Raw genomic sequence first — 25,038 nt, 5'->3', positions numbered from 1 at the left:
TTTTTAATTTTTTTAAATGCATGTCTTTAGAAAAGTGTTGAACATTCTCAAATTTTTTCAGTCTCCAATTTCAAACTGTAGTTGGTTTTATATATGACTCGACCAAAGCAAAGTAGTTTATAGTTGTGAAGTGGAAGGAAAAAAATACATGATATCCAACATTTAAAAAATATTAATAGTGTAGAGGTGCAGAAAAAGGTCAATTTCTAGTCCTGGGAATTTTGAATCGATTCAAAATGCTCAAAAATTGATCCTTAATTTTTTTGTAAAATTCTATAAACAATAATAATGTTTTTTGTGATTTAAAAAAGCCATCTACTTAAACCTGGTGATTTAAGTTACAGAATTTTATGCACAAACCTACTTGGTTTACATATGAATTAATGGAATTCAATACAGTATGGAACCTTATGGAATTATTTTAAATAAATGTTTACACTGCAGTTTCTTCTTGCCTGTCAGGATTAGGGTTGAACAGAAAATTGGTTTCTAAATTGGAACTTGTTCATCTGTAATATAGTGAATAGTATGTTTATCTCTTACAACATAACCACCTTTCTTTACAATATTGACTGTATCTCTTTTTGGAAAGGTCTCTAGTAGCTTTACACTTTCTGAAGACTAAAATATTTGGACATTTTTTAGTCAGATTGGATGGAAAACATCTAAGAATAGCAATTTTCAAGATTTGCCACTAGGGATGCACTGAATGCAGGCTGACCACAAAACTTTGTAAAATAAATTGGTTTGATTAAAAAAGAGAACACCAAAGTTTTTCATTTGCTCATGTATTTTAGGTTCAGTTCCATGTTGCAGCAGTGCTGTGTCACTCACCCTCTATCTTTTTATTTCATGGACTTTTCTCCTCTACAGCTAGTGCTCCCTCTTTAAGCTTCATTTCTGATCTTAGATGGTGTTGGAGCAGATAGTGTTAATTTACAACATTGAAAATGTTTTAATTGAAGCTTCACAACATCTTGCTCATTCCTCTCTTGACGGTCAATAATCATCTTGTGGTGAGATTATTATTTTTTTGCTTTTGGCAAAATTCTTCCAGCATGAACAACTGCAAATGGATAACACGAGATTCTCACTGAATAATAGTCTGTAGTTCCATTATCTTATTCTGACACAAATATAATTTATGAAGTAAATAACTTTTAAACCAGGTTGCCTTAGGAAAAGTGAATTGTAATCTTAAGTTTCTACACCTTGACAATTTTACAAATTTTGCAACCGATATTATTTCCAAACTGATGAAAATGTAATTTTTCTGGTATTCCAGGTTCCATATTTAAAGGATGCCTTCCCAAGAATTTTCTGCCATAAACCCAAAGTGAATTTGACATATTTTGCAGTTTAATGTGAATATAAAATCTGGAAAAGTTTATAATTTTGACTGTAAATGTGTAGGATCCCTGTTTAAAAAAAACAACCTTTGACCGGCCCATTTTCTAAACATCTTTATAATTACATACAGGCTAATGCCTCGGGATTCTTCTTTTAGTTTGAAACTGAAGAAGCTTCAGATTTAATTCATTTTACTTATATTGCAGCAACTGACAACAAACGTCACCTCAAGGAACTCTACAAAACAAACGCATCTCAGGTTTTCCCCAAGTGTATGACAAGGCTGACGAGATGCCAGGTTTTACTTGCCAGATCCTCTGGCTCATTACTTAATTAGGATTTAACTAGATGCCTAATATTGATGTTGTTTATTTGAATCATATTTTATTGTGTTTACCTTTTTAAGACTATATAGTTGGTGTTTAAGTATTGTCAGTAATGCTTTCCAATCTAGTTGAAGCACAAAAAACATAATCTGATCAGTCCAATCATCAGATATTTATTTTCTGTTGAATTTATATAAAATCTAAGTTTTTCTTCAGTTTCCACCATGCAGACTTTCAATAAGTGACGTATGCTTGTTCCAGGGTAAGAATAACTATTAATATATACTGAAGACGGTTATTAATAAAACTAGCAATTTAGATCAAAATACCCAAGTCAGCACACCACCTGATCACCAGCACAATAATAGCCAAATAATTGTAAATGCCAGCCTAGTAAATGGGGACTTACGGTTATTGTTGTGTGAGAATCACAAATGATTTATGCCAAGCCTTGAACATAATATAATGCTTACAAAAAAACTGTTGTCCATGCAGAAAGATTATTTTCCCAGCAAGCAAAGTAGGCATAAAAATCTAGACAATATTGCAAATTCACATTCATTCTCGTGTTTTTCACAGCAACAGCTGGCTCAGCTGCAGAAGGAGAAGTCTGAGATCCTCAAGAACTTGGCTCTCTACTATTTTACCTTTGTGGACGTCATGGAATTCAAGGTAGGAAAAAACAAGCCACCATCCATGGATACTTGAGACTCTGAGACTCATCTGAAAACACTTATAACCATTTTAATTGTTCAAGCTTCAAATATACCTGAATTTGTATGATTACACATTTTGGAAACCATCTTGTCACTATTGCAGGTTAATATTTAAGTCTTTGTTATATTTAATGTTAGGGGTCATGTCCAATCAGCCCAAGGGAAAATGAATGCTATTCCTTGTTTCATTGCTTTGCAAACCCCAGCCAATAGCACTGTGCTTAGGTATTACCTTCTTATTTTAGATATAATTTATGAAAATAAATGTGACTAACTAAATTTTCAGCAATGACTATTGGGTTACGTTCTGTGGGAAAATCTGTAAATACGTCACATTTGTAAGCTAATATCATGTCAAAAATTTTTCGCCAAACAACTTTTTCTTTTAGTGAATCTTGTTTAGTGTCCTTCATTGGATTAAATTCTTAAATTTTAAAGACTCAATTATTCTTTAACAAATAGGGTTGTAAGTGTCGTAGTTCATAAAAGAATCAATGTGGCATTTTCTCCTCATACTGGTCACCAGATTGCTCTGTGGAATGACATTTCATTCTTCAACCACAATTTCTCACCACTCTGTCAATTTTATTCCAACATCTGTCTGCTTCCAAAAAGAAGATTTTATTCCCAGAAAAACTTGCTGCCTCATCCTACCATCACTGTAACTGCATTTCCATTAACCAAAAATATTGCAAATTGCACAGTGATGCAGTTGGTAGCACTGTTGCCTCGCAGCAAGAACTATGTTTTTAAATTACTTATCACGTGAACTAACAAATTCACACGTGATTATAATTTAATGGAGATGCTGCCATAAAAAAAATTCATTTTTCATCATGAACGACAAAGTTTTGTGCTAATCTATAATTTAAATGCAGCTTCTGTCTCAAAAAGAAGATGCTTGCTATTGATGGGTAGGATGTGGCAGTGTTGCATAGGAGCAAGGTAAGGTTGATTATCGGCAACACTTAATGGGAACTAAACAGGCTTTTCTACATTATAAAGGTTGTTGCTCAAAAGCACTGTTAAAACGCATAGATAACCTTCCACCGCTGCTTATGTCTATATCACCTAATAGAAAATGTAACCAGTATTCTACCTTCATATCGACAGGACCATGTGTGTGAGCTGCTGAACACAATTGACGCCTGCCAAGTCTTCTTTGACATTGTAAGCAGTTTTTTTTTATTACCGTCCTTAAAAAAAATGCCTTTCTATACTTTCAAAGCTATTCATCACATCTGTTTTATTAATAGTGAATTGTTTCCAACTCTTTGTGCTTTTATTTGTCAGACTGTGAACTTTGACCTGACCAAGAACTACTTGGACCTGGTGGTGACATACACTACTCTGATGATAATCCTCTCCCGCATAGAAGAGAGAAAGGCCATCATAGGACTGTACAACTACGCTCACGAGATGACCCACGGTGCCAGGTGACTGGTGCAGGAAATAACAACGCAGCGCCTTAGAGAACTGATTCCATGCGCCCAGTTCTAATAAACCCAAATCGAGGTTATTATCTCCATGGTAACTGAAGCTGTTTGTGTTTCAGTGACAGAGAATACCCCAGGCTGGGTCAGATGATCGTCGACTACGAGAACCCTTTGAAAAAGATGATGGAGGAGTTTGTTCCACATGGAAAGGTATCACATCTGCTTTTATACAGTATAATAATTCTATCTAATATAATGGAGGAAAATGTTGATTTCTTTTGCCGGCCAAATAAGTGAAGCATCACGTCCTGTAATTGTTGGATGATTTGTGAAATGTATGACACACTTCCAAGTTTGGATTTGTTAAATGTGGCACAATTCCCTTCCTGCCTTGTCTCTTTCCTTGCAGTCGCTGTCGGATGCGTTGATCAGCCTTCAGATGGTCTATCCGAGGAGGAATCTGTCTGCCGACCAGTGGCGGAACGCCCAGCTGCTCTCTCTAATCTCTGCTCCCTCCACAATGCTCAACCCTGCTCAATCAGACACTGTTAGTACTCAAACAATTCAAGATTTGTTTTGAGAAGATATATTTTTGTCACATTTTTAAAGCTTTGACAACAATATTTTGGACTTTTTTTGGTCATAAAATGAATGTTTATACAAAGAGTAGGACAAAAAAAATCATTGACTTTCTGTCCATCTTTAGATGCCTTGTGAATATCTGTCATTGGATGCAATGGAGAAGTGGATTGTGTGTAAGTACTGTAGAAGCTTTACATAATGCATATGTCTGTTATTTTCCCACATTTGTAGGTTAAAAAAATCTTATTAAAAGTTTGGATACAGAAAAAATACATTACACTCTCAATAATAATGTTCCCAGATAATAATGTTGTTTGAACTGCTGGAGCTTGGCCTACCAATTGGTGCACATGTGAGTTGGTATACTACCATGCCATACAATACCAACTTTATTTATAAAGCACTTTAAAACAACCACAGCTGATACAAAGTGCTGTATATAAAATAAATCAAAACAAATAAAAACTCTTACAGTTTAAAACAAACATACAATGTAAAACTAGATCTCGCTGGAGTTGAAAGCCAAGTAAAATAGATGGATTTTAAGACTAACTTTAAATGTCTTGATACTTTTGTATTATTAATTTTGCAATATTATTTACAGTTGGGCAGTTGGAATCTGTCTGCAGCTGTTCTTGTCATATTTGTAAACATCAATTTACACTGACTGATCTGAAAGGACTGCAAAATGTATCCTGATGACTGTCCTGACTTCTGCTATGTCTATTGTTTTTTTTTTTAACAATAGATGTTTATTTAAGAAACGTATGATACAGAAAATTTACCAGACACTAAAACAACCATGCCAGGTCAGTAGATGACGTTATGCCGACTTTTATTGCCTGCCAAAAGTAGATATTCACTTAGTGACGGGTGGTTGACTGGAATCAACTATTTTCTGCTCAACTAATTCTATATTTGGAAAATCTAAGCACTACAAGTGCACTAGCAAAAGTGACTTCCACACTGAAAAGTTCAGAAGTCATTACTAAATGAAGTAGACTGAAAATGTAAGGAGCCTAGATAGCTTGTGTTCCCCAGAGCCCTTTTAGCTGTGATTTCAACCTGCTACAGTCAAAAGATACTCCTCTGTGCATACTGCTTCTTTTCCTTGCTTCTCTGTTTTGTGCTTTTGTACTTTCTATCATTTATACTCAGATTTTCAGGTACGCATGACCTCACTTTTATCAAATTGACAAAAGTGAAATTAACTACAATCTGACTGGTTTATTTCGCTTTTTTTTTAAAGACAAGAATAGCTGTTTGTATTACAGCAAACAAGCTGTCAGCCTCTGTCTATTGTGGAACATGCTGAAATTTAGAGAATATACACAGAGACAGTGGTTCTCATGTACCTTGTACTAGGAAGTATAGTATCTCATACTAGTATAGATACTAGAATAAGACACTAGTGTCTTAGTATCTTATTCTGCTCGTTCTGCTGTCCATTAGCATGGCTAAGTTGGGGTTTGCATTAGAGGGGCTAACAATTAGCATGCTTAGCTTGGTCACCCACTGGATTAGACATACTTTTTCAAGAAAAATGTCAACATTTTGTTGAATGACCTTACAGCAGCAACTTGGCAAATAAAAAGTTTTGAACTGGAAGTTCTGAATTAATTCTGACAGAAAAATGGGAATTAACTGCTCAAAACCACACAAAAATCTAAGATAAGAAACCAGTGGCAAAACTTTAGTCATGTCTGGTCAGAGACTCTTTACCAATAATCTTAGATCAATTTTTGTTTGAGATCTTGGGATAATCTTTCTCAACTTCTTAGCACACAGTTTCTGAAAATTGAAAAACCAAATCAAATGATGTTTGATCACCACTGGTGTTTGCCTAAAACAGGGGACAGGGGCAAACACAACCAATTAAAAGTCTAAGTAACTCAACCTCCCTTTATGCTCTCCCTGCAGTCGGCTTTATCTTGTGCCACGCCGCATTGAACAGCGACGCGGCCGCCCTGTCTCTATGGAAACTGGCCCTGCAGAGCTCCACCTGCCTCTGTCTGTTTAGGGACGAAGTGTTCCACATCCACAAGGCCGCAGAAGATCTGTTCGTCAACATCAGAGGGTAGGAGCGCCGCTATGTGACAAATATTTCGAAAGTTTCACTCTTGCAGCGACTAAAGGAGTAGGAAGATTTTTGATTCCTTCGTTTTGCTTTTCGACAGGTATAACAAACGCATCAACGACATCAGAGAGTGCAAAGAACAGGCGCTGTCTCATGCGTAAGTGAAGCTATAATCCTGTTAGGATTCCTTTCATCATATCTTAGCTGAAACTTTAAACATACAAAATCTTACATTTTAGTTTTATTTTCTCCCTTGCACAGTCTACATTTTTTGTATTATTAATTTATATTCTTGTTCTCTTTATGGCTTTGTTGGGATTTTTTTTTCAAACCTGTCATTTCAGCTCCTCTTCTTCCCCGCTGAGTCTTCTGGAGGGAGTCTAACTTTCAGATATCACCTTCTTTTACCCTGTTTTATCCTCCCTTCTTTGTCTCATCACAGCTTTTATCCTTATTACTTCTGCCATGTTTCTCTTTCATCTCCACTCTCATTGTTCTGCTGTCACTCATCCTCTGCTTCCTTTCTCTCCTCTTCGGGATTGTCCTGAAAGTGTCAAAAATGCCGTTTTAATCATGCCTCTTGTGTTGAGAGTGCCGCTCTGACAGCCTCTGTGTGTGTGTGGGTGTGTGTGTCTGTCTCTGTTTGCAGAGGCTCCATGCACAGAGAGAGGCGCAAGTTTCTCCGATCGGCTCTGAAGGAGCTGGCGACTGTTTTAGCCGACCAGCCTGGACTTCTAGGCCCAAAGGTAACATCACATCCCCTAAGGGTGCTTTCACACCTGATAGTTCAGATGACTCTGTTTGATTGGGGAACAAAGTTGTCACATTTTCAGCTGCTGTGGTTCTCTTTCCCAGTGCACTGTTTTTACACAATATAAAAACATTCGGTCCCAATGTGATTTTTGGCACTGAAGACATCTTATGGAGCCAATTTTAACTATGACTATAATCACATTTAGTTGCTTGTTTCTTCAGTATTTGGATCAAATATAAAACGCTGTGGCTCGGTGGGAAGAGTTGTCACCTTGTATTTAAAATAATAGCCGTTCAAAGTGCTTTATATCATCAAACACAAAAATACAAAGTCATAAAATACACTGTGCAGTCAACAACTAAGAAAAACCAGTAAACATTTTGTTGAGTGCCATCATTAAAATCACCAGTACACATCAGATTATTGATTAATGTGACATTGATTATGTTTCAAAAGCAACTCTAAACAGCTGGGTTTTAAGTCTAGATTTAAAGGTACTCAGTGCCTTTAGTTTTGGCTGTTTTACAATTTTCTGAAAGTTTGTTCCAGATTTGTGGTGCATAGAAGCTTAATGCTGCTTCTCCATGTTTGGCTCTGGTTCTGGATGCAGAGCAGAACCAGAACCAGGAGACTTGAGAGGTCCAGAAGGTTGACACAACAACAGCAGATCTTTAATGTATTATGGTGCTAAACTGACAGTGATTTATAGACTAACAGAATTATTTTAAAATGTTTTCTCTGACTGTAAAACCCTTTGAAAATTTTGTAGGAATAGAAAAAACGCTAAAAACTAATTTAAATGCTATGTAAAGTTGCAAAAGTAGTGTTTAAATATTGTTTTTCAAAGCTTCTAGTGCTGATTAAAAATTGACTCCATTCAATGGTTGGAACTACCAATCATTTTAGTTTTAGCTGACTGATTTATTTGGACTATTAATTGTTTATCAAATTTGTAAAAATTGGCAAATTCTGGAGATTTTTCATTTTAGCCTTTTTAAGACAATATTAGAAATTCATTAATAGATGCAGATAACCAAACTAAGGTCTTTTTTAACTAACAAAATAACATCTTATTGCGTGACATTCGATAACATTCCTTGAGTGAACGCTTGATCGTTTGTAGTAAAGGATGCATCTGCAGTGATTAAAATATTTCTAACATCAACATGTGAAAAGCTCAGGCCTTTCTATTGGACTCAACATCAGTAGAGAGAAGGGCAGATCTGTTTAACTTTTGGTTTATCAGATGAATAATTGGATTGGACTTAAATCACTTGGTAAGCATTTCAGATATTTAAAACAAAAACTAATCAATAATCATTGATATTGGCTGATGTGAATCGCTTATATCGTGATGCATTTTTCAGCCGTATCGTCCACATATACTCAGACTCTCTTGATTTGTTTGGTCAATATATATTTTCTTGGAAGTATTTTCTGATGGGTTCCTGTTCCCTCCCTGAGTCTCTGTGGTCTGGATCCTCTAGGCGTTATTCGTGTTCATGGCACTGTCGTTCGCCCGAGATGAAATCATCTGGTTGCTACGACACGCAGACAACATCCAGAAGAAAAGCACCGATGATTTCATAGACAAGTATGCACACTAATTAACCATATACAGACACAGTTTACTCTCCTTACAGCTGGTTAGCTGCTGTTTTTCTTCCAGGCCTGATGAGTTTCGGTGTATTTTTCAGACACATTGCAGAGCTGATCTTCTATATGGAGGAGCTCAGAGCTCACGTCAGGAAGTACGGCCCTGTGATGCAGCGATACTACGTCCAGTACCTGTCTGGGTTCGACGCTGTGGTTCTCAATGAGATGGTACAGGTAGGGAGAAAATGTTGGCTGATAACTGGCTGCTTCCTTATGTTCACATGTTTAGCAGTCAGTCAGTGTTTTCTGGTAAACATTTGTTCTTACTTCAGTTCTCTGTCTGGGTTTTATTAAATAGAACCTGTCTGTTTGTCCAGAGGATGAATCTATAATCATGTCTTCATTTGTTAACACCATGACCTCTCTGAGCGTCAAACAAGGTAAGACAGTGAAGTCATCTAATTGAATGTGAGCTTATAAGAGTCATATTTGATGCACCACCAACACTAGAGATGAGCAATTACAGTATAAATATAAGTAATTGTGATGAATCGATATATTACAATTAGAATGAAATTGACAAAAGATTTTAGAAATTCATTACGATTTTTTATTGGTGACAGATTTTGTGGTTATGGTTTTTTTGATGTTCATTTACAAAAGATCCCACAAGCACAAAATACCACTCTTAAAAATGTGACTAGCACATTTCCTTACAGGCTAGTTGAGTATATTTTGTATTAAGTGGATAGTACTTAATACTTAAAGAGGGAGCTGTTTATTCATGCAAAATAAACAGCTCCCTGCATTTGTTTTATGCTAATGCGTAATTTTGAGTTGATTGCAAATTTTCTGTAAAAATTGTCAAAAACATTGGGTTTAATTTAAATGATGCTAACTCCCACTTGCAGGTGGCAGTATTTCTAACTTCTACTTCAACACTGCCTTAGCCTTGTTGTCCATAGCTAATTTTTCACAATATGTTGGTCCAAGTCACTTCAGTTGCAGATTAGAAGGAAATTCAACATATCAACACAACCTCTGTCATTCATTTGGCTCACACACTGAGAGAAATGAAGCTCATTATTTTGAGTGAAGAGGCAGTATAACATTCAGAAACATCCACTATTGATTAACTGAATTATCGCCAGCAGATGTTTGGTATTAAACAATAAAACATCTTCTGGACCAAGAACTTTTATGTTCACATAACAGAATCTTTTACCTCAATTGATTCATCGCCTGAGTTATTAGTTGTCAAAACTGCTGTGCAGTCCTTCCTTCCTATAAAGCCAGGATTCCATTTATCGTAATGTGTTTTCATTGAGATTTATTTTATTGTTAGTTTTTTTGTTGGCCAATTAGAAATTTTGTCTCCTTTCATTCATGGCTCACCTATTTCTTCTTTTTTTATTTCTTTATTTAATGTTTTATTGGAACCATAATCGAGGTCTGTGCGTTCATTTGCCACATCATCTTTAAAATGTTTTAAAAGGTTTCAAATGTCTTCTGTACATTAGAAAACAATGAAAAATTTCCTCTACAAACTAAGTCTGGTATTTTTCTTAGATGACAATTTCTACAACTGTGAAACAGAGCTCAGCTTTTAAAGAGATGTTGGGTCTATTAAATAACCGTTTGTTGCCTTCCAGTGGAAGATGGAGACGTGTTTGACTTCAGGGGGATGAGACTGGACTGGTTCAGACTGCAGGTAAAAACAGCCCAGAGGAGACTTTTCTACTTTGGGTTTGGGATTTGTTTCTGTTTGCTTTCCTGGGCCTTTTTCACATGTTGTTTTATTCAGTTCCTGCCTCGCTCCCCTCACAGGCGTACACCAGTGTTTCTAAAGCTAGCCTCGGTATAGCCGACCACAAGGAGCTTGGCAAGATGATGAACACCATCATCTTCCACACCAAGATGGTTGACTCTCTGGTAGAGATGTTGGTGGAGACGTCGGACTTATCCATCTTCTGGTGAGTCACCAAACCTGACAAAAAATACCTTTAATGATTAAAAATATTTCACTTATAACCATCCCTTACTTTTTAAAAATAATATATTATTATGTGTGCAGTTTCTACAGCCGTGCGTTTGAAAAAATGTTCCAGCAGTGCTTGGAGCTTCCCTCCCAAAGCCGCCACTCCATCTGTTTCCCTCTGCTCTGCGCACACTTCATGTCCTGCACACATGAGCTCTGTCCTGAAGAGGTGAGAGAGCCGACAGCCTGGGGTTTATTGGTGAAAATGTTTAAAAATTATTTTTTTATCATCTTAGAATTTTAATTGTAGAAATTAGGCATGCACCAATCCACTTTTTTCTCTTCCAATAACACTAATAGCTGAATTGAATTAAAACACAGACATAAATGAACTGAATTATACATTTATTTGACAACTCTGCTTCAGTATAGAACACATAAATACACCAACAGCTTCACAAGCTTGATCAAACATGCGAAAACAGCTTTAAGTTGTTTGGTGAGAGCAATTAGCAGTACAACAGAAATGTAAAATAAATCATAAAGTTTCTCAGAGCACAAAGCATAGAATTAGACTGAATAGATCTGTCCTTATGGAGCAGATACATTGTATCGGATAAATGATCTAGAATTTTTGTAAATAACAGGAGTGATATAGATATTAATATTGGTTTGGTTTATGTCTGGTAAAAATAGTTGGAAACAATTCACCTGAGGATGTTCAGCTACTTTTTGTTCTGCCACATAAAACAAGAATATTGTTTTTGTAATGAGAGAAAAAACTATATAAAAAGGCTTAGCAGGGTGCATAACTTTGCATAGTAGAAATCAACCTGCTTAAAATCAACATGAACTTCAGGTAAGAGTTTGTCGTCTTTTTCCAGCGTCACCACATAGGGGACCGGAGCCTGTCGTTGTGCAACATGTTCCTGGATGAGATGGCCAAGCAGGCCAGAAACCTGATCACCGATATCTGCACAGAGCAGTGCACGCTCAGCGACCAGGTGGGAACACTTCGACCACTGCGGAAATACTTCTATTTACTGTCTCTCCGAGAGAGCGATAAGATCAGTGGCTAACATCGAATAATTTAACCTGCAGCGCTTTATAGACCTGAAAGAGGAAGCTGTTGCTCTCAGTGCAATTTAATGGTTCCAAAATCAGGACACAGAGTTGATTATTAAACCCTGATTGACTCATTTGTGCCAAATAACCAGATCTGACAGATGCAGTTTTCCAGTATAAATGATAGCAAAGTTACCATTACGGTTACTATTTGCTGGTTTTTTTTGTGTGTTTTATCAAATGTTTAGTGGTAAATGTTAAATTTCAATCATGATGACTTACAGTTTTTTTTCTGGGTTTTATAAACTTCACAAGAGGCATACAGAAAATATCAGAGCTAAGCTTCCTTTTATGTAGTAAAGTTCGCTTTTCTTACTTTTTTCTGCACCAGTTATAAAATTGCATTGTTTAATATTCCATTAAGCCACTTAAAATGATGTCATGTTGGCTACATCAGTGTACATTAACAACAGTCATGCTTTAGCATTAGCTTCTCTATTTAGCAGAATGCTCATGCTTGACTGGGTATACTGTAATGCCCCTTTTTCTATTTAGCAGAAACACAGAAAGGGGTTAGGGCTAGTCAGCAGTAGCATCGCTAATGTTTATGATTAGCTTTTTAAGATTAGTGCAACTAACATTTTAGCCAGCAGTGATCGCTGACAGATAGCAAAGCAGGCAATTGTATTTCTCAACATTTTAAAGTGAGGATTGTCTGAATTTTTAACGTCTGTCAGTTTTAATCAGGCCTATTTGGCCTTCCAGTTCTGAAGCAGATGGTGCATTAATATTGAAACGGCAACATTTCAAGCAAAGCACCAGGAATGTCAAGTCTGGTTATTGACTCTTTGTTCCTTTTCTTCCGTCAGCTGCTGCCCAAACACTGCGCTAAAACCATCAGCCAGGCTGTAAACAAGAAGAGCAAGAAGGCAACAGGAAAGAAGGGGGAGCCGGAGAGGGAAAAACCCGGAGTGGAGAGTATGAGGAAGAACCGGCTAATGGTCACCAAGTCAGTACCAAAACCACATACTGTCCATCTACCGGACTGTCTTGCTTTTTATGTCATTTATAGTCCAGTGACTTTATTGTCACACTTTGGCCAATATGCCTTTAATTTGACTTTAATATAATCAATAGTGATTGTTCTTGACTTCCTGATTTTCTTTATTGTTCCAGTCTGGATAAACTCCATACAGCTCTATCAGAGCTCTGCTTTTCCATCAACTACGTCCCCAACCTGGTGGTGTGGGAGCACACGTTCACACCCAGAGAGTACCTCACCTCGCACCTGGAGATCCGATTCACAAAGTAAAACTGCTATACACACACCCACACACACCTACACACGCACACACAGAGCAAACTGTAAAGAAATTGTTACTTTTGTTCAGTTTAGAGTTTCTGAGCCTGCAGCCTGTTTACAAAATCTAAGCACAGTCAAGAAAAACAATTTTATATGGTTTTTAAGTTAAATTGCAACATTAGATGGATTAAAACTGAAGCTAAATGCTGATGTTGAAGCAGAATGTTGACATTCCTGTGTGTGAACATTGCTGCTGCCAATACATCTGGGAGATCTTATAAGGTTACTTCCAACCCCCCAAAAAAGTCCACCATTCAGACTTATAGAGAGGGTTTTTACAACTGGAAAATTTTTGAGATGAATGAAATTTTTGCTGCTGACTTAAAATAATTATACAAATAAGTAGTGATAATAATATCCATAATTAGGATGAAAATCAATTTCTACAAAAAGTTGTATTCCATGAAGGGTTGAAAGGAACAGAATTAAATGAATACAAACATCATTTAATTATTCATTAAATGGATGAAGAAATACATAAATGTTATGATTCCTGTTGCTGCAGGAATTTTGGATGTCTGGGGCGGGGCTAACACTGATCTGTTGAACTCCACCAGCTCAGCCTCATTCTTTTATAAAATATGTCATGGCTGGCATGATTTTCACTTTCTTTTAAATAAATATTTAATTAAACAAGTATTTATTTAATGTTGCATTTGATTAATGATGTATCTATTTGCCACTTTTAAGCATACATATAAATCTAATGAGACTTCAATGAAAATGTTTCTGTTTTGTATGATGTTTAGTGCTAGAGAAATATCAGTAGATAGTAAAAACATGAATTTCTACATGATTAATAAAGAAGTGTGAATGATTGCTTATTATATCGCTTGAAAGAAAGCAAGAGAGAGAACAGAATAAACGTTGCAATAAAGCATCATTTTGACCATCCATCTGTTTGTTTTGCCTGCAGGTCAATAGTTGGGATGACCATGTACAACCAGGCCACTCAGGAGATCGCCAAGCCCAGCGAGCTGCTGACCAGCGTCCGGGCTTACATGACAGTGCTGCAGTCCATAGAGAATTACGTCACCATCGACATCACCCGAGTTTTCAACAATGTCCTCCTGCAGCAAACGCAGCACCTGGACAGCCACGGGGAGCCCACCATCACCAGCTTATACACAAACTGGTGTGTTGGACTGTAGATCAGAGTCAATTTAGCAACCTTAAGTCACCAACATGTCAGGCTTTAACTCCCACCTCCATCAGGATCACAAACTTTAAAAGTGGAAATGTCATGGTTTAAATCCTTCCTTTTCACATGTAAATCATTTTCTCATGGTCTATATAAAGTAGAACTGCAGGTCTGAAATCTGCAGACCCCTATTTTACCTATTCTGAGGTGAATTTCATGTGAATGAGATATTTAACGCCCCTCTGGCATGCACAGTGTTTCACTCCATTCCGCCATTTTTGTAATTTGATAGCAATGATACGACTATCTACCAGAAGTAAAACTTTTTACTTCCAAGTTTATTAAAGATGTCAACAATTAAGCATCTGTTCCAGAGGAGGAGAGTGAAGATGACGATCCTACAGAACTCTGCTTCCCAATAGAGTTATTCATGTATTTACATCCTCACCACCCATACCAAGTACCTGGAGCATGCCAGATACTTGCCACAATATGAACAACAAAGCTTCGATAAAATTAAGGGCAGAATTGCTGTGAGGAGAAAACAAAAATGCAAACGCACAAAACTGATTATCCGGAAGTCATGACCTCGTTTAACAGTTCCACAGCAAAAATAGTGATAGAGAAGAAAACATAATCAGGAATAGAGAAAAATGAACAAACTGAAAAATATAACCTAAAAAGAATATATAGGTATCTCTCATGAGAATACATTTAAATTCTTTGCACTGTAAGACACTCAAAATACACAAAATGTATGTATTAAACTAAATAGTGATAGCAAATCCTTTTTCCCTGCTTGTTGTCAGTTACATTTCAGCAAATTTTGATTATTTTGATTGATTATAAAATGTAAAAAATTTAAACTACAAGAATAAAATCATAATATTCCAAATACAATTTAATTATTAGTTGCAATATTGTGACTTCATTTTGGTAATATTATGACTTTATTCTTGTATTATTTTTACTTCATTCACGTTCTTATAGCTTTAGTCTTGTTTTATTACGACTCAATTATCGTATTTTCAATACTGTCATATTTTTCTGGCATTATTTTAGTACTACTATGCTCATAATATTATAACTTTGTTCTCTTAATTTGATTTTTTATATATTTTTTTTGTATGGCCCTGTACGCCATCCTAGTAAATAAACGGTTTTGTACCTTATTCTGTTTAAGTGAAGCGAGAACTGAACTTCTGTTCTGTGTCCATGCAGGTACTTGGAAACTTTGCTCCGTCAGGTCAGTAACGGACACATTGCCTACTTCCCTGCCATGAAGGCCTTCGTCAACCTGCCTACCGAGAATGAACTGACGTTCAATGCCGAGGAATACTCTGACATCTCTGGTACCCTTATGCTTTCCACCTAATGTCTCGCATTTTTTGTTCTTTATGTGTTCGTACGTAGGGAAGAGGTTAAGCATGAATGGGAATGAACTCGTATGTTTTTATTGTGTTTTTCAGAGATGCGTTCCCTCTCTGAGTTGTTGGGGCCATACGGGATGAAGTTTCTCAGCGAGAGTCTGATGTGGCACATCTCATCACAGGTTGCTGAGCTAAAGGTAATAAAAATCACAGAAGATACTTTTCAGGATTGGGATGCATTTGTTTCAGACATTCAGCAATTTTAAACCCACATTACATCTCTGAATGTGAGGTATCCCATGTAGGTTACTTTGAACTTTAAGAAGTTGACATTTTTCTTCTCTATGATCATCATTCATTCATAACAAATGATTATCAGTTGAGTTGAGGAATCTCCTTGTTGAGATTATTTTGCGCTCAATATTGACCAACCTTAAGCAGCTTCAAATAGTCTCTTCTTTAAAAACCATGCCACTTATTTCCTTCCTTCAGTTGCTTATTTAACTGGACATGTTGTGTTTTTAAATCCTTCATTTTTACATTAATTTATGATTCTATAAAGTGGAAGTACAATTCTTTGGAAATCAACATCCTAATCAGAAACTGGGTTCAGTCAGGGACTCGAAATCCAATCATTTAAAATGTTTTGATCCAGTACATCCTTTCATAAACTGTTGTTATTGTCTCTCTCATCTTGTTTGTAGAAACTGGTGGTGGAAAACATGGAGGTGTTGACCCAGATGAGGACAAGCTTTGACAAACCGGACCACATGGCTGCACTCTTCAAGAAACTCACTTGTACGCACAGACACATGAACATGTTAACCTCACAGTTGGTGGTCTAAGATGACTGCTCTGGTTTCCACTCGTCATATTTACTAAAGAAATGTTGGATGTATAGTTTATGCAAATATGAACACAGACGTTGTTGATTTGCTAATTCAAATTCCACTTTACTGATGATCTGTTATAGAGTTTGGTGTGTAGGTCCCCTTTTTTAATTGAATCAAAACATCAAATTCCACAGCACATCTACATGTTAAAGTTGTCAAAGTCAAGCTAGCATAAATAAACTACTTCCCTCCTTCGCAATTTTTTTTTTTAATTAAAACTTTTCACTGACCTGTGAGCTGTGATAGCCTTGGACCTTGTTATCTAGTTGTGGCAGTGTTGACAATTAGGAGCAAAGCATTCCTTTTTCTTTATATATCATTTAAGACTTAGTGCTACAGCTAAAACCAAGGGTAGTCATCATCAGTGAACAGCTTTTTCTCCATCATCTTGAGTCTTATCAGGATAAATTGTCCAATGTCATGTTTCTAGATACTTGTACTTTGAATCTATTTGCTGTGAGACACATCACCGAGTAACATTTGCTTCACTTCTTTAGTGTGTTCACGTTCAGTGTCTTTTATGTTCTGTAGCTGTGGACAGCGTTCTGAAGAGGATGACCATCATTGGCGTAATTTTATCCTTCCGCTCTCTTGCACAGGAAGCTTTGAGAGATGTAAGACTCACACACACCCACACACACACAGACCTTTAAACCTACTGTGGCGATGTGAGACAAATACAGATAATCCGGCTCTTTTCTCCTTTCAGGTGTTGTCTTGCCACATTCCTTTCCTGGTCAGTTCGGTGGAGGATTTCAAGGACCACATCCCCCGAGAGACCGACATGAAGGTCAAACACACTCACACTCAAAGTAACACCACCATGTCTTCCTCCTCTTATGTTGATGCGAGTTAATGTTTCCCGTCACCAGGTGGCCATGAATGTCTACGAACTGTCCTCTGCTGCTGGTTTACCCTGCGAGATTGACCCAGCCCTGGTGGTGGCGCTGTCCTCCCAGAAGAGTGGTACGTTAAAAACACACTCGACATGTCAGCACAAGCTCAGCCTGTTTTCTAACAACATGGTTCGGTTGGTGCTTGGCAGAGAACATCAGTCCAGAGGAGGAATATAAAATCGCCTGTCTGCTGATGGTGTTTGTGGCCGTTTCCTTGCCAACCCTTGCCAGCAACGTGATGTCACAATACAGCCCTGCCATCGAAGGTGAGTCAGTCATCATTTTTTTTAACAGAAAGGAGTTGAGATTATATAAGTAAAAACAAATAAAAGCAGAGGACCCAGTATGCTACCCTACAGGACTCCCATGGATCATAACCTACAACTGATCGTGATATAAAGCTTCCATATTTCACAACCTGAAATCTGTCAGTTAAATAGGAAGAAAATAAACGAGATGTAGTGATTTTGAACTGACATCCACCACACACCTGACATAAAAAGGGCTCCTTTTCTCTGAGCTGAAGGTTTAAACCAGGGGTGTCAAACTCAAATACACAGTGGGCCAAAACTTTAAATTGAACAAAGTCGCGGGCCAAGGTTGAACAAATGAATCTTTTAATATGGACCCAAACAAGTTCTAATATAACAATAAATATTGAACAAGCAAAGCTTATCTAACTTAAAAGTGCAGGTGTGCAAAATTGAGTTGCTAATAATAATAAACATATTATTATATTAATAAAGTATATTTAATATATGAATAAAATATTAAATATTAAATAAAATTTATAAACATTTAATGCCTCCTTTCTGACGTAAATGTCTAATATTAATTTCAAATTGCCTCGCGGGCCAAATATAATTACACTGCGGGCCAAATTTGGCCCGCGGGCCAGAGTTTGACACCTATGGTTTAAACTTTGAAATTTCTCTACGTTCTGTGCCTCTGGTACAGCGCAGGACCCACCAGCGGATGGAGACATTCGCTACATCAGAACTTATGCAGCAAATATGTTTCCATCTCCACTTTAGGACATTGACTGTTTTTCACAAAGCCAAAAACTAACTCAGCTGAGTGTAGCATCTTTTATGCAAAACTAAGGAAGTTATTTTGAATTCTGGAGTGTCCATCAACCGTTTCTAATGCGATACTGCAAAATGCACATGAAAAAAACAGTGAGGAAAACAAGACTAAGTCATACCTTGTGTAATTCTTTTTAAGATATGAAAAAAATCAAGCTGTTTTAACTTTAAAAGGCTTGACTTTGAATTTTTATTGTCTTTCAAATAGTTGATATTTTTAAGATCCAAATGTCTCACATTAACGCTAAAAATGTCAAATTTTTTCATTGCATTATTTCGAGACTGAATGTTTTCCCCTACATATTTACCTTTGAGATTTTTTAAAATGCCAATTACAATAATGGTAATAACAATACCCTTTACAGTTCATGGCAGCTTACAGCCTAAAATCAGTGATGAGCAACATTTACCATAATCTTGGCATTATTCAGTTTGATGTGTTAAATCTTGTACATTTCAATAAAAGCACCAATCAAGTGAAAGTCAACTGAACATTTTCCCCAGTCAAGTCCGTCTGTTGTAGCTAAATGAGGCTTTTGATAAGCTATCAAAGACATTTGTCACTCAGAGGATGAATTATGAAGACGCCGCCTCCTAACAACCTTGAAATGAAAGGCTGGCCTGTTAATAAGGGCCTTCTAAAGAGGATAATAAGTTTTCAGAGGGTCGGCTCTGGTCGGTATGCAGACCGCGTCTCGGCCGACAATTGGTTTCGCCGCTACCATTTCTTGGTACACGGCCTCATTACCGCTGCGTTAGCCGTCCTGTGAGTTCACAATTCCACCCCGGCGCCTCCCATTTCACATTTATCTGTTATCTCCATTAAACATACATGAAAATCCATACTTTTTAATCTGCTCTGTCAGTTCCACATGAAGCATTTCTCAGGTCTGGAAGTTAGACTCTTGAGCTGTTTTGATGGATTTCAATTAAAAAAATAAAATAAAAAAAAAAAACACAAAAAAACCCCTCCTGGTAACAGTGTGTATTTGCTGCCCCCTACAGGCCACTGCAACAACATCCACTGTTTGGCCAAAGCCATCAATCAGATCGCTGCGGCTCTCTTCACCATCCACAAGGGAAGCATAGAGGACCGTTTGAAGGAGTTCCTGGCTGTAAGACAGAGAAATTATTTGATTTTAGTTTGTTTTTTCTCCTGTTAAATTTATGTCATCATGGTATTTGCGCAAACGCCACGGTTTAGTCTTTCAGGCTGGAAAAAGGTTTTTAAAATATAGTATTTGCGTAGATTTTTTTAGCAGATCTGTGTAACAAATGTTTCATGAAGCTACAAAAAAATGTCTGTCTGTGTCTGTATGTGCAGCTGGCCTCGTCCAGCCTCCTGAAGATCGGCCAGGAGACGGACAAGATGACCACACGAAACAGAGAGTCTGTCTACCTGCTGCTGGACATGGTGAGGGGAGGATGAAGACACAAGACTGGACACATCTGGGCTCCTTTATTTTAGGCTGCAAGAGAATAATTTGAACTGCTCTTTTTACACTGGGAAATGATTATATTTAAGTTTTTATTTAAACAAGAATTATTTGCACATTTGAATGAATAGTGGATTTTTTCTAATTGGCTCCGTCAAAGTTAAACATACAGTCTAAGACATGTATGTGGTGTTTAAAAATACTAGAAAATTTGAACTGGGAATGTTCAAATTTTCAAAGATCATTCAAAAAGATTAATTTTATATCTTGTTAAAAAAGGAAACTTTTTTCTTGTATAAAAATATATTCCTCTGACAAATTACGACTTCTTAAAAGAGTAAAAGTGATGCGTTCAAGCCTAGAAAAACCATAAAGTCTCTGGCACTAAAATAACTGATTTAAATGAACTTGACCAACTCTGTGGGATCACGCAATCAACTGTTTTTAAATAAATCATTAAAACATGTCTTTTTTAAAATTATTATTCTTTTTCTGTTCTCCCTCAGATTGTGCAGGAGTCTCCCTTCCTGACCATGGACCTGCTGGAGTCCTGCTTCCCTTACGTCCTGCTGCGGAACGCCTACCACGCTGTCTACAAACAGAGCATCAGCGCCAGCGCATAGACGAGCAGCGAGCGTGTGGCCGAGGCGCCCACATGTACATACAAACACTACCGCAACACGCCGGCCCATCAAGGCCTCGGCTGAATCCTCTAAAAACCAACACTACATCGGCAAAAACGTTAACACACTAAAGAAGACGCTAATTACTTTAACCAAAACACACACACACACACACACACACACACACACACACGCATACAGCTGGATGACCTGAGGGGGGATCAGTGTCTTTATTTCTATCATTGTTTTCCATGATGTTGCTGGGGACCATGACCACTGCAACACCTAATATACAATGTTTTATTGAACAAAAATATAAAGATATAGTATATATATAAAGCTGACACTGAAATATTCCTTTTTTTTCTTCTGTATTTTTTCATTTTAATAGACGTTTTGAGATTTCTATTGTCGAGCTGAAACTTCTCTGATGATTGGATGCTTACTTTTTGGAAATGCATTGGTTCTGATGTGTGGTGGAGGTTCTTTTGGTCGTCGATAAACACGTTACTCGTAGGTTTCCACACACTGACAGACGTCCTGAGCTGATACTTACCTAACGATCTTTCTGCATTTCATACACATAAAAACCGTACATTTGTATAACATGGTGATGCATTTTTATGTTTGTTTTTTTTCTTTGGTTTTTTTCTAGGTAGTGGTAACACAAACCTTTTTGTGGGTAAAGATATGCTATCTGTATTCTACTTCGATGTGAACTGAACCTGTCTGTTTTTAATGTTTCTGTTTTATTTTTATGATGATGACAATGATGACCATTTGCCAAATGTGTTGACACTAAAAGAAAAAAAAAGAAAAAAATCTTGTGTATCAGGGCTTGGAAGTGGTGAAGTGTTTTATTAATGGTGTGTGATGCCTTTTTTTTTTTTAAGTGCGACTGTGCGGCAGCTTTGTTAGCAGGAACAAAAACTTTGAGGGAACAAATGACAGGAACGGCTGCAGACATTCCCCTCAGCTGTTCCCTCTTCGGAGGGCCTTATCGGAGCAGACATGGTGTTTTCCTCGCCACGTTTTTACACTCGTGAAGTTGAAAGCTGAGCATCCACACTCCGAGGTTTTATTAATCCGTTGTGCTTAACTTTATTAACAGGAAATAAATTCAACTAGTTCCTCTGATGAAAAAGCAACTCGAATGCTAATCCACCTCTGACCTGTGAAACTACAAAAACCTGGAGCTGCAATAAGACTAAATAAATATATATATGTAAACACTCCTGGTGGTGTTTTCACTGGATTCTTCTTTCTTATCAGCTGTATGTTTACAGTTTGGTATTAGGATTTAAAGGGACTTATTTTATTTTAGTTGTCACATGTATATATATTTTTTATTTTTATCTTATATATACTGTTTATTTATTCAGAGGTCCTTGTATAAACAGCAGATTAACCTTTTAACTATCCTGCGATCTTAGCGTGATGCTCAGGTGGAGCGCCCACATGTCGGTTAGATGTCAGATGTGTAACAGATCATTAGTTGGTGTAATGCCAGTATAATTAATTAAACACGTCTGATAAGCAAACATTTAGCGATGGAGTAAGATTTACGCATGAATATCGACGATTGTTTGGGACAGACTTTAACTTTAACATCTGTTTCAGAGCTGAAACAGATGGGACACAACAGCAATGGTTTCTGATGGATCTACTGATCTGTAGAGCAGAGGTCAGTACAAAATGTGTAGTGATTAAAAACAGTTAATCATCCAGAGGGAATCTTTAATTGGGATGCAGTTTGATACGAGTGCATTGTATTGGAAATGGCTGGCAGGTTGATGTTTGGCACCAGAGAGCATTTGTGGCGTGTTAATGGCAGCTGATAATGTGCCCAACCTTTAATATATAAAGTATATTTTACTGCTAAAACATTAAGTGAAGGTGACCAGGTAGAGAACAACTCTAGATCCATTACAAGCTGCTTGGGGTCACATTTTGGGTTTTCATACATCCAGGTGGTCAAATCCTGCAGTTATCTGGGACGACACAATGAGTCCAGAAGGGCTTTCATTGATATTTTTACAGACGAATTAATCCCAGTCCCAGGCGTCCTCTGTGTCTGCTGACCGTCACTCATTGATGTAGACAGACAAGGTTCCCGCTCAGTTTTGAGATGTCCAATTAAGTCCAAAGTTATTCACACCCCTGTCAGCTCAACTAATCAACTGTCATTCAGTTGATTAGTTTCTAATTAGAAATGTTTCTCAAAAGCAATATGAAAGTAGCATCAGTTTTGGGGGGGAAAGCCTTTTTGTCTTGATTTTTGTTTTAAACAGCACACCAACAATGGTTTCCACCTTCCTTCAACGATCAACAGAAAAGTCTTCAAGCCTCCCAGTGATTCTGATTGGTTGACCAGATTTCTACTTGTTTTAACTTGTATTCTGACTCAATGCATCTTTGATGAGGAGTTCCAGGTTTTAATGTGGGAAAGTGTCTCATCATCAGCCTAATGTGTAGCTTCTTCCACAGACTAGTTAGGACTCTTGACTTGAGTCTGTTAACGTTTTAGCATAAAGTCTTTAAATGTATGTATTGTCAGAAGAAACTCAAAATGAATTAAAAAAGGAAAAACATTTAAACACAAATCCACCTCAACACTTCTGATGATTACCAAAAATTATTTTGAACATTTTGTTTTCACTCTTGCATTTTGGCTTTTTTAAAGTAATTAAAAGCTATAAAAACATTTGCAGATGGTACATATTTCTGTGGAAGAATGGAACGGCACCCCGGATAAAAAAAAATAGAGCTAAAAACTGATCCAACCTAGAAAGAACCCTGCTGTCTGGCAGAAGCCGGCAGGTGGCGCTCTACTCAAACTCTTACTCAGACGCTTGTGAAAGCTTTGTGTGGGTATCAGGATAACACGAAATCAGATGCACATTGTATGTTCAAAATACTATCTTGGTAAATCAGCTTTCATCAAAAAAAGTTTATGTAAAAACATTGAGTCAGTTAAATATTACTGCCAGATGTGATATGATAATATATTGTTCATCTTATCTGAATTAGCAAATGTTACCCCAGGGTTTCCCAAAGTTGACCCCAATTCCACTTTAGGAACGGTAGAAATCATCCAGGACAGCCGGGTGAAATAAAAGACTTTTTTTTCACAATAGTTTCACTTACAATAAAAACCTTAAAATGGAAATGTTAGATACAACACAAACTGAGTCTTTCATGAATCACATTGTTTTTCATTCATTCTGGTTTCATAGTAAGTCAGAACATAAAACATCAGTGGCTTTCACTCAATAGCAGACTTTGATGTTTCCATTCAGTAATACAACGTGCTGTTTGAAACGTGACCCAAACCCCAATCTAATTGATATGCATCTTTCCTTTTCATTTTTCAAACACTCATCTACAGATTCATTTTCTGTTAAATATTTTTTAGGTGTGACAAATTTGTTTTAGGTTTGTTTTTTTCTTTTTCTTTAAAAAAAAAAGTGCTTTTGTATGTAACGCAAGTTTTTACTCAACATAGCCTGACTTTAAAAATGCTATAAATTGTCATTTGAATTAGCAGAGAGCAACAGAACCTCTGTCAACAAATTCTGGGAAGAATCTTGCTGTGTTGGTTGGATGTTGGAGAGTTTCTGCAGGCAGTCAGTTTACCGGGGCAAATAGAACCACAGGACCAATTTCTTCCTCATGTGATGCTTTGCATTTCAACTGGAAAAAATACATCCTGAAATAAAGATAAGTGTTTTTGTTACAGTCACATGTCATTTATACATGCCTAGATAACATAAGTAAAAAAAAGAAAGAGAAACAGAGGCTCATTTTACCCCACTCTCCCTGCTAATAAAACTAATATTAGCTCAAGCTAATGTGTCATTAAAAATGAAAGTGGAAGAAAAACATTTTTAAGTGTTTATTTCTATTCAGATTTTTACAGTTTCTGTTTTTTTATACACAAAATGAAAATATTAATATTTTGTCAGTTTAACAATATTTTTTTAAAATTTCTTTTCAATTTTTGACCTTTGTAGGTTTAGTTCACTGCTATAGATATCGAGTGCGACTTTCCTGTTGCAGAAAGGGGCTAATAGGCAAACAATTTAAAATGCACACTTTATAGCTGACCGTTATTTTGTTTGCATAATCTTGAAACTTAAGAAAAGTCTAAAACCTGTAAACTTACAACCTCTTTTCTGTCACTTTTCAAAAGGCATTTGGTTGCATAATTGTCATATAGATTAGAAATGAAACATTTAACAATGTAAGAATAGAAAGGGTGAAAAGAGAAGTACACCATTTTGTCTCACTGGTACAGATGTAAGGGTTGGAACAATAAGTGTGTAAACTGATAGTTTGTGTGTAGAACATG

The 25,038-nt window shown here is 36.8% G+C and overlaps 1 protein-coding gene across 4 annotated transcripts in view; it reads left to right on the top strand.

Moving 5' to 3' along the window:
* The window catches only part of nckap1 (NCK-associated protein 1), a 38,625-nt gene extending 16,703 nt beyond the window's left edge, over nt 1-21,922 (top strand). For 2 of the 4 annotated variants that reach the window (XM_055023372.1, XM_055023370.1), the window contains 29 exons: nt 2,256-2,348; nt 3,506-3,562; nt 3,686-3,828; nt 3,948-4,038; nt 4,238-4,375; nt 4,535-4,583; nt 6,331-6,487; nt 6,588-6,644; nt 7,137-7,233; nt 8,729-8,835; nt 8,939-9,071; nt 9,196-9,277; nt 10,490-10,548; nt 10,665-10,810; nt 10,912-11,044; nt 11,700-11,819; nt 12,750-12,889; nt 13,057-13,188; nt 14,160-14,378; nt 15,606-15,736; nt 15,854-15,951; nt 16,459-16,552; nt 17,179-17,261; nt 17,357-17,437; nt 17,520-17,613; nt 17,693-17,809; nt 19,634-19,743; nt 19,953-20,042; nt 20,571-21,922. In XM_055023372.1, coding sequence (XP_054879347.1) covers nt 2,256-2,348; nt 3,506-3,562; nt 3,686-3,828; nt 3,948-4,038; nt 4,238-4,375; nt 4,535-4,583; nt 6,331-6,487; nt 6,588-6,644; nt 7,137-7,233; nt 8,729-8,835; nt 8,939-9,071; nt 9,196-9,277; nt 10,490-10,548; nt 10,665-10,810; nt 10,912-11,044; nt 11,700-11,819; nt 12,750-12,889; nt 13,057-13,188; nt 14,160-14,378; nt 15,606-15,736; nt 15,854-15,951; nt 16,459-16,552; nt 17,179-17,261; nt 17,357-17,437; nt 17,520-17,613; nt 17,693-17,809; nt 19,634-19,743; nt 19,953-20,042; nt 20,571-20,687 — 3,168 coding nt within the window. In that variant the 3' untranslated portion in view covers nt 20,688-21,922. The remainder of the gene's footprint in view (nt 1-2,255; nt 2,349-3,505; nt 3,563-3,685; nt 3,829-3,947; nt 4,039-4,237; nt 4,376-4,534; nt 4,584-6,330; nt 6,488-6,587; nt 6,645-7,136; nt 7,234-8,728; nt 8,836-8,938; nt 9,072-9,195; nt 9,278-10,489; nt 10,549-10,664; nt 10,811-10,911; nt 11,045-11,699; nt 11,820-12,749; nt 12,890-13,056; nt 13,189-14,159; nt 14,379-15,605; nt 15,737-15,853; nt 15,952-16,458; nt 16,553-17,178; nt 17,262-17,356; nt 17,438-17,519; nt 17,614-17,692; nt 17,810-19,633; nt 19,744-19,952; nt 20,043-20,570) is intronic. The other 2 variants (XM_055023371.1, XM_055023373.1) reach the window with 1 other exon arrangement.
* The last annotated feature ends 3,116 nt before the right edge of the window (nt 21,923-25,038 follow it).

This window comes from Poeciliopsis prolifica, unplaced genomic scaffold, assembly GCF_027474105.1.
Source record: "Poeciliopsis prolifica strain line A6 unplaced genomic scaffold, Auburn_PproV2 SCAFFOLD099, whole genome shotgun sequence".
Taxonomy (NCBI): domain Eukaryota; kingdom Metazoa; phylum Chordata; class Actinopteri; order Cyprinodontiformes; family Poeciliidae; genus Poeciliopsis; species Poeciliopsis prolifica.
This window is presented reverse-complemented; position numbering and strand designations above follow the sequence as displayed.